Source organism: Vicia villosa, linkage group LG4 (genome assembly GCF_029867415.1).
Source record: "Vicia villosa cultivar HV-30 ecotype Madison, WI linkage group LG4, Vvil1.0, whole genome shotgun sequence".
Taxonomy (NCBI): domain Eukaryota; kingdom Viridiplantae; phylum Streptophyta; class Magnoliopsida; order Fabales; family Fabaceae; genus Vicia; species Vicia villosa.
This window is the reverse complement of record NC_081183.1, coordinates 12,276,293-12,285,188: the sequence shown is the minus strand read 5'-3', so window position 1 is coordinate 12,285,188 and position 8,896 is coordinate 12,276,293. Positions and strand designations below refer to the sequence as shown.

Here is an 8,896-nt window from a genome sequence, read left to right as displayed (position 1 = left end):
AAAAGCGAATGAGTGGTTTTTTTTCAAATAAAGATAATCCAATTTTATAAAAAAAAGAGAAGCCATATTACAACCAATTAAGCCTTAGTAATACATGAGGTTGTAGCTTCAACCAGGATGTTAACTAAAATTTCAATAAACCTAAAATTTAGTCTATAATTTAATCACTAAATAATATATGATAATTTTATTCAATTAGTCGAATTTTTAATCTTTATAGTAATGTTTTAGGCCACCCAAAATGCCTGGTAAGGGAGACCAAAGATTAAGGGCTATATGAGAACTACCCAATAGATATGAGATATAAGGACCTTTGTACACTCGAGCTTAGAAGATTTCAACCCCTAGCTCATCACACACTATCCAGATAAACCAGACGGTCTCCAACACAATATGTCGCATTCCACATGAAACTGTTATAACCACCTTTGTTATATAAAGATAAGAAGGCTCCAGTGTGGAGAACAAAAGCTTCTTATGTCGCCGGTCACTATTTCTCATTTTCTCACCGACTTAGGATTTGGAATGTTAACCTTGCAGACACACAGACTCCTTACCAGAAAGCTTAGTGTACTACATCGAAAGTCCAATCGCTAGTCCATCTTAAGTTCCTGGTTCTCTCGCGGAATAGTGGTGCCACCTGTAATAATCGACTTTGACTCCTACTAACTTTAGCAAGAAACCTTTTTTTTTGTAGCCAAAGACTACACACATTGTTGCATAGCCAAAGATTGCACGTATTTATGCATAGCCAAAGATTACACGCATTTCTGTGTAGAGGGCACATCCTCCCTCTTTTTTTGGATCTAGCTAGTCCAAAGGTGTTATGTGGTGGAGCCAAGAGACATCCACCTCGATCCGAGTCATATCTTTGGGGAAAGGATGAGGATTCTACTCATGGTTGGGGAACGCTCGTTTATGATTTAAAGTGTTGTTTAAAGTTACGACCTTATCTCGTTGGTTTCGAGCCCCACACTAGGCGAAATAGAGTCTAACACTAAATAAAAAGTCTAGAAACGCTAAACGCAACGTACAAATACATTAAAGCTAATGACGACAAAGCATAGTGTGACAAATATTGTTTGATACATTAAATAATAGGTTACAAGAAGATCATACTCATGCAAGGGAGAAAGAATTACGGAAAGCTCGAATACCTATCACCAATGACTCCAGTTGGCTCAAGACATTGTGAAAGGCGGTTCTTTAGGTCATCTTTGGAAAAGTCTCGCTATTGTACGCTCAAGGTGACCCATTCCCCTCAGAGAACCCCCATAACCTTAGTTTGGTCGATCCTTTTCTTCTTAAGCTCCGACCTGACACCATGTGCTACAGAAGATGAAGTCTCCGACTTAAGTCTCATTTGACAGGCATTTTGATTATTCTCTTCGAGCAGCTTCTCACGCTTAGCTACGAGACCATACAAAGCTGCAAGGGACTCAAAATGTTTAAATTCATCAAGACGGTTACGTAGCCGGAACATTCCTTCTCGAAGCTGACCAATTTCACCTCAACCAGATTATAAGGAGCGTTTGAATCCTTGGCTCCTTTAGAAGAGGTGTTGGAGAATAAAAGCTTCTTGTTACCAGCGACAAACTGGTTTAGAATTGAAGTCGCCCGGAACACATGTTAAGTTGATTTTTCCAGCATATTAGATTTTCTAATTGCGGAAAGCTATCGAACCTGGGTGCAGTCATAGGTCGATACACAACTATTCATCTTAGTCTTAGTTCGAGGCAAGCGACCAACCAGCACAGGGGTCAAGGGGAAAATAACATCTAACAAATGGATACTCGAGTCAAAACCGGGTTATTTCGACCTTTTATCTTTGCAGGACTTCCCCGGATGGTTGTTTTTCCCTAGTCTGTGTTAATAGGCCAGTCATGATTTTTTTTGCTCCGATCTTCCGAAGACGCAAATATAACCTAAGTATCCCCGACAAATAGCACATACAGTGCATTGACATTCGGGGAATATTTCCTTTTGAGATAATATGTGAAAGAGTAAGATAATTAGCCACTAGGAGAATATTCAAGATTGTAGAATACTAATAAAGATAAGACATGGGTTATCCCAGAAAATTTCACTTCATTTAAATTTCACTTCCAAGATCCTGAAATGGATGACCGTTGCATACATAAAGATAGAAAGAACATTCTCCTAAAATAAAGTTCTAAAAAAGTCCTACATTTTTTCATTTAAAAACAATGTCAAACATCATATATATTTTCAAAGTTAGTTTTAAAAGTTTTTTTTTATTCATACCTATTTTTAATGATCGAGCGATATAAAGGAAAACATAAAAGAGGATTTTTTTTTTTTCTTTCAATTTTCATGTGCAAGACCAAATCAATATGTTATTTGAATGACAATTTATGAAACAATTTGCATTTGCAAAGCACGTTACAATTAGGCATGACATGGATTTACAATCAAAGATTGAAACTTGAATCAACTATAATGGATGTCAAGGTTGTATAATTTCAGAAAACATATTTTCAATTAAAGAGGTTAGATTATAATGCAACCAGCATTCACATCAAAGAAACCTTTGACTAGAATTAGTACCAAGTAATCAAGAAGCTGAAGACTGTTTTCAGATTCCAAAGCACTACTCAGATTCTATATATACAACAGGATAGCTACAACACTGAGTCTTATCCATGCAGCTAGTATCTAACACTTTCATATGATTCCATCTCCTTCAAGCTTCTTCAACCTTTGTTACTACTCTAATAATCACTTTCCTCTAGCCTTTTCCAAGTCAGGAAGATCTGCCAATGATAATCATTTATACATAAACTGTAAGATAAGCGCTTACGCTATAAGCATAACTGCTTAATGAAGTTGTTTATCCAAACAGAGACCAGGGTATCTTATAGACAGGACCGTTTAAGTTTTTTTAGACCCTGTGCAGGTTAGTCATGATTCAATTGCGATAAAAAAAAATATGGACATTATTTAACTATGGTTTAACCGCGATTTCACCGTGACAGATTTTGAGCACTATGCGGTAGCACGCCTTACACGCTCTCAAAGAAGATGCAAGCAATTGAAAGAATTGCTGTAGCTAAAGAAGAGATGCAACTGATTCACTTACATAACATTCCTTCATCATCACTGCTTTCATCATCTTCGCCAGCAAACTGCAAAAGAACAAGTTGAATTGTATAAGATTTTAAGTAATTGGAGTGGGGGGTTTGTCAAACTCTACAACTCAAAATTACATGCGACGAGACGAGAAATAAAGTTGACTTACCCGTCCATCGTCATCGGATATCAATTCAGCTGCAATAATTGCAATAGAAACTTTAATCAGACGAGAGTAATACTCACAAGTAATTGATTTAGTTTTAATCTTCAAGGTTATTAAACCAATATAAATACTCATGTTGGATTAGAGTTAAATTTTGAAACGCCAATCAAAAAGTTATTTACGATAACAAAAGCTTACAATCTGATTCTTCATCTTCATCACACCATTTATTCCAATCGACCTTTAGGTATGGAGCAGGTTTCTCTTCGGACTTCAGCAGTCTTTTCCACCAACCTCTCTGTCCTTTCTGAATTGAGCATAGTATATTTCTTGAGCTCGACTTTATTTTACAGCCCTACACAGCACAATGACAATTTTAAATACAGAACCATCCACCCTTTTCAAAATTGGATATGGAAAAAACCGAAACTATCGGTAAATTGGAAGCAGTGAAAGATCAATCACCTCAGGTTCAATCGATCCATAAAGTTCCAAGGTAAAGCTGTAGGATTCATGTTGAAGCTTAGAAGCAGTGAAAGTGAACAAGCCACGAGGCTCACACTTCACAGAAACATCCTTGGCATCAGTTAGAGAAACAGTCAGGTAAAGCTTGTCGGAACGCTGCGCCCACAAAACTTCAGGATGGCGACTACACACAAACCGAAAAATCAAATTAGTAGGGAAAAATAATTTTTCAACTATAGAGGGTTTTGCAATAGTATATCCGTAATCAAAATTATTAGAATTATAGTTTCGCATAACTCATTCCTACAAAACCAGGGATAGTAAAGTGAGGGGTGCCACTCGATATAAACTATTCCTAGACTCTATCGATAACTAATATGGAATTTGAGATATTCCCAATACACCCCTCACATCCAACAGTATTGAGCTTGGTGCGTGGCTCGTAACCCGATAGAAAAGTCCTAATACCATATTAGAATTATAGTTTGGCCTAATTCTATAAAAAAGAGGTTAACAGCGCGTTGTAGAATTATAGTTTGGCCTAAACACGGTTGAAAAGGAGGTTACTTGGCAATCCAGTCCAGAAGCTAAAAATGGAACCTACATACAAAACAGAATTACTAATCTTATCTTAACTTAGCTGCGCGCCTAATTTAACAAATCAAAAATGGATTACAGATAGAAAGAAAGTTAAAATCTAACAAAATCATTCCAGATCCCAATTTTCTGTCCATTACCCAAAAATAGCAATTAATGATAGTTCATTACTGTATAAAATCCAAAACTCAAATTTCAAATCTATCACTTTTCACAACGCTGTCTATCTCTCAAAATCTCACGCCTCTCTCTACCTCAGCTGTTTCAACATATGGCGTCTTCATCACAAAAAATACTTGTAACCGGCGGGGCTGGTTTCATTGGCGCTCATACCGTTGTTCAGCTTCTTAGAGATGGGTTTCATGTTTCCATCATCGACAATTTCGATAACTCTGTTATGGAAGCAGTGGACCGCGTTCGTGAAGTTGTTGGTCCAAACCTTTCTCAGAATCTTGAATTTACACTGGGAGATCTCAGGAATAAAAATGATTTGGAGAAACTCTTCTCAAAAACTAAATTCGAGGCTGTGATTCATTTTGCTGGGCTAAAAGCAGTTGGTGAAAGTGTTCAAAATCCTCAACGTTATTTCGATAATAATCTCGTCGGCACCATCAATCTCTATGAAGTTATGGCTAAGTACAATTGCAAAAACATGGTTTTCTCATCGTCTGCAACGGTTTACGGCCAACCTGAAACGATACCATGTGTGGAGGATTTCAAGTTACAAGCAACGAACCCTTATGGACGGACGAAGCTTTTCCTTGAAGAAATTGCGCGAGATATTCAGAAAGCTGATCCAGAATGGAGAATCATTTTACTGAGATACTTCAATCCAGTTGGGGCGCATGAAAGTGGTCAACTCGGCGAAGATCCTAAGGGCATCCCGAATAACCTCATGCCTTATATACAGCAAGTAGCCGTTGGAAGATTACCCGAGCTCAATGTATATGGTCACGATTATCCTACAAGGGACGGCACTGCGGTACGAGACTATATCCATGTGATGGACTTAGCAGACGGTCACATTGCCGCCCTAAGAAAGCTTTTCGCAACGGAAAACATAGGTTGTGTGGCTTACAATTTGGGAACAGGTCGTGGCACATCCGTGCTTGAAATGGTTGACGCATTTAATAAAGCTTCCGGCAAGAAAATTGCATTGAAATTGTGTCCAAGACGTCCCGGAGACGCTACCGAGGTCTATGCATCTACAGATAAAGCCGAGAGAGAACTCGGTTGGAAGGCCAAATATGGTGTAGAGGAGATGTGCAGGGATCAGTGGAATTGGACAAAGAACAACCCATGGGGTTACTCGGGGAAGCCTTGAATCAGCTCAACAAATACACTCCTCATATACCGATATTTTCTATACAAATAATCCTCCCATTGTTAGAGTACTTGAAGCCTGTTTAGGTCAAACTCTAATTCTAATGCGATTCTCCGCTATTTGAGACCAATATTCAATAACTGAATAATAATAATTTGCTTGAATGGTCAAAAATTCGAAACTATTTACGGTTTTACAAAAATGTTTATAATTTAATCCGCGGTATCAAAGGTTTCTAATGTCTCTACAATGCACCCATAACTGAAACCCTAACAGTATTCTTCGAATGCGATTCTTCACGAATATCAATTATCGCGATTTCAACATTCAATTGTTTAAATGACTAAGAATATTGAAACTTCACAGGGTTATATAAACAAATGAGTCAACAATATATCAAAAAGTTTCATTTTTTCTTCATAATAATTACAAAGATATGATTTTGATGGTAGAAACAAATGTAGCAAAGACAATAATAACATGAAATTGAAATGGGGCAAAGCTAAAACTAAGCAAGAGTGAAAGTAATAATGGTTTTTCTTCATATAAAACATAGAAAAATTTGAGATTTCAGCAAAAGTAAAACGAAAGAGAAAAAAAAGACAGAAAGAAAGAGAAAAAACCTCATTGTCTGCAGAGTGGAGAGTGAAGAAGTGAATGCTATGCGAGTGTTTGGATTTGTCTCACTTGTCCCATTTTTTTGTTCCTTAATCTATTTATACTAAGGAATATACTTAAACATTATAAAAATATATAAGAAATCTTGGATCTTAATTTGACATATGTTTAAAAAGATTTAATGTATTTGATTCAAATTATAATTGCATATGTTTAAAATTGGAAGGAGTATAGTTTTTTTTTTAATAAAGATTAAATATATATATATATATATATATATATATATATATATATATATATATATATATATATATATGTTTAAAAAGATTTAATGTATTTGATTCAAATTATAATTGCATATGTTTAAAATTGGAAGGAGTATAGTTTTTTTTAATAAACTATACTCCTTCCAATTTTATACTCCTTCCAATTTTAAACATATGCAATTATAATTTGAATCAAATACATTAAATCTTTTTAAACATATATATATATATATATATATATATATATATATATATATATATAAACAATACAAAAGGGAACCAGTTAGCTTCGAAATTAAAAAAATCTAAAAAATAATATTCCTAACCTATTTTTTACAAAACATACCTAATACTCGAAGGAATGGAATAAAAAATGATGGCATCTTTTAAGCCGAACACGAAATTTGTCAAAAAATTAGCACAAAAGTTACCTTCTTTATAGATGTGAGTGATGCAAAGGTGAAAAAAACTATTATAAAAGATATAGTGTCTCCATCTGTTCCTAAAAATAATTAGCACCAAAAACTTTGACCACTAAACTAGAGTCGGTCTGGATCCAAAACTTATTCCAACCACATTTCAACCACGATCCAAACTATAATCTCCATAGTTTTGATGAGTGCAAAAGGCATATAGTTCATTGTGTAGAGCAAAGAAAAGTTATTGATTATTTACTATGAATATATATATATATATATATATATATATATATATATATATATATTGTAATTATTTTATCATCTTTAATTATAAGATTATTTATTTTTTGTAATTATTTTTATAGGACTCTCAAAAAACTTTTACAAGCAGTAAGAAAGTCTATTCAACAATACTTCTATTAACTAATAATAAGAAGAAAATATAAATTACATTTTTCTTTTTTATTTTGTTATTAGTTATATGGATTATTATGTAAAATTAACACACCTTTTAAATACCTATAAAATTCAAAGGAGTCTTACAAAACGATGGAGGGTTATTTTATTTTATATAATTAATTTGTTTATTGTATGTGTATATGTATCCATCAATTAAATAATCACAATTGATATGTCACAAGATCACTCTTTACCCTGATGTTGTCTCGTTGCACTAACACTCAACAATTCAAATTATCACACTTGGAATAAATCTATGAAACGATCCTTATCGTCCACACACAAACTCAATTTCATTAATGGCTCAATCACACAAGCTTTCCTCAAGTAATTTTAATTTCAAACTCTGGGATACGTGTAACAATATGGTATTGTCGAGGATTACCAGAACCCTAAATCCTTAACCGCTTAGAGCACCATTTGCTTTAACAATGCAACGAGAATTGAAATGTTTACAAGATCGATATACCAAAGGCAATTATTTCTATTTTCAAATTTTTTTCAGAGATCTTCACTCCATCAAGCGAATTAGCTTACTTTGCACAAAAGAACTCTTTAAACCACCTTTGAATTGAAAGGAATTGCGATAGTAACACAACGAAAAACAAAATTTTCTCTTTAGTTGATCCTTACGAATGATGCATGATGAGTGATAGAACAATTACCTCTTGTAGCAATTAGTGTCTCTGATGCATAATCAAAGTAATGGTCATGAACGTTGAATGAAGAATAACGCCTCTACTCAATCCACACAAATAGAGTGCATTCAGTCCCAATGCTAGCTGCAACGAATGAAGACTTTGAGTGTGAGTGTGGGTGTGTGAGAGAGAGTGTGTGTGTGTGTGTGTGTGGGGGGGGGGGGGGGGGGGTGTGTGAGTGTGTGAGAGATAGAGAGATTAAAACTAGGGCTTCACAAATCAAATTTTATTAATTGTAAAAGCCTCCGCCCAAGGGTTTTATTTATAGAGCCACTTGGATATGCTGCAAGTTAAAAAAAACACTTAAGTGCACTACACCTTATGGTGTACCGTATTTCAATTAAGTGAATTGTACCTTATGGTATCCTATAATTCACTTAAGTGTATTGTACCGCACGATGTTCTATAATTCTCTTAAGTACACCCCAACTCCTAACTCTGTCTGAGTGATAACCATTAGCTAATCGTTGATTGGATAACTCCTAACTTTGTTTGCGATCAATCTTTCTCCAACTCCATCAAAGATGGAAAACTTCCACACACGCCTTACGAATAGTTGATATTAGATCTCGCCAAAGACTTGCTTGGAGTACAATGACACTCTCTCCTAGATAGATAACAATAAGGAATGAACTTCATTCAAGAAATGATACATGGACCTGTTACAAAAACCAAACTTCACATAAAAACATTAGATACCTTAATGTACCACTAACCTCCCTCAACACTCAATCTTTAGAGACGAACGTCCACAACAATGTAAAATAACTAAGGATGAAGATGATGAATAATGT

General features: G+C 35.0%; 2 protein-coding genes across 2 annotated transcripts; one reads left to right on the top strand and one right to left on the bottom strand.

Moving 5' to 3' along the window:
* Positions 1-2,435: 2,435 nt before the first annotated feature.
* Positions 2,436-6,402, bottom strand: LOC131594511 (co-chaperone protein p23-2). Its single transcript, XM_058866662.1, has 6 exons — positions 6,266-6,402; positions 3,722-3,905; positions 3,455-3,611; positions 3,260-3,288; positions 3,101-3,146; positions 2,436-2,774 (listed from the first exon to the last, which is right to left on the bottom strand). The coding sequence occupies exons 1-6, from the start codon at positions 6,268-6,270 to the stop codon at positions 2,740-2,742; spliced, it is 456 nt and encodes a 151-aa protein (XP_058722645.1). The 5' UTR covers positions 6,271-6,402; the 3' UTR covers positions 2,436-2,739.
* Positions 4,491-5,694, top strand: LOC131594510 (bifunctional UDP-glucose 4-epimerase and UDP-xylose 4-epimerase 1-like). Its single transcript, XM_058866661.1, has one exon. It carries the CDS (start codon positions 4,590-4,592, stop codon positions 5,640-5,642), a length of 1,053 nt encoding a protein of 350 aa, XP_058722644.1. The 5' UTR covers positions 4,491-4,589; the 3' UTR covers positions 5,643-5,694.
* Positions 6,403-8,896: the final 2,494 nt, after the last annotated feature.

Excerpts from the sequence above, each read along its gene's own strand:
- LOC131594511 (XM_058866662.1), bottom strand. Across the intron at positions 3,147-3,259 it reads TATCCGATGACGATGGACGG|TTTGCTGGCGAAGATGATGA; the intron begins GTAAGTCAACTT and ends GTTCTTTTGCAG. Across the intron at positions 2,775-3,100 it reads TGATGATGAAGGAATGTTAT|ATCTTCCTGACTTGGAAAAG; the intron begins GTAAGTGAATCA and ends TATCATTGGCAG.
- LOC131594510 (XM_058866661.1), top strand. The coding sequence starts at position 4,590 with ATGGCGTCTTCATCACAAAAAATACTTGTAACCGGCGGGGCTGGTTTC.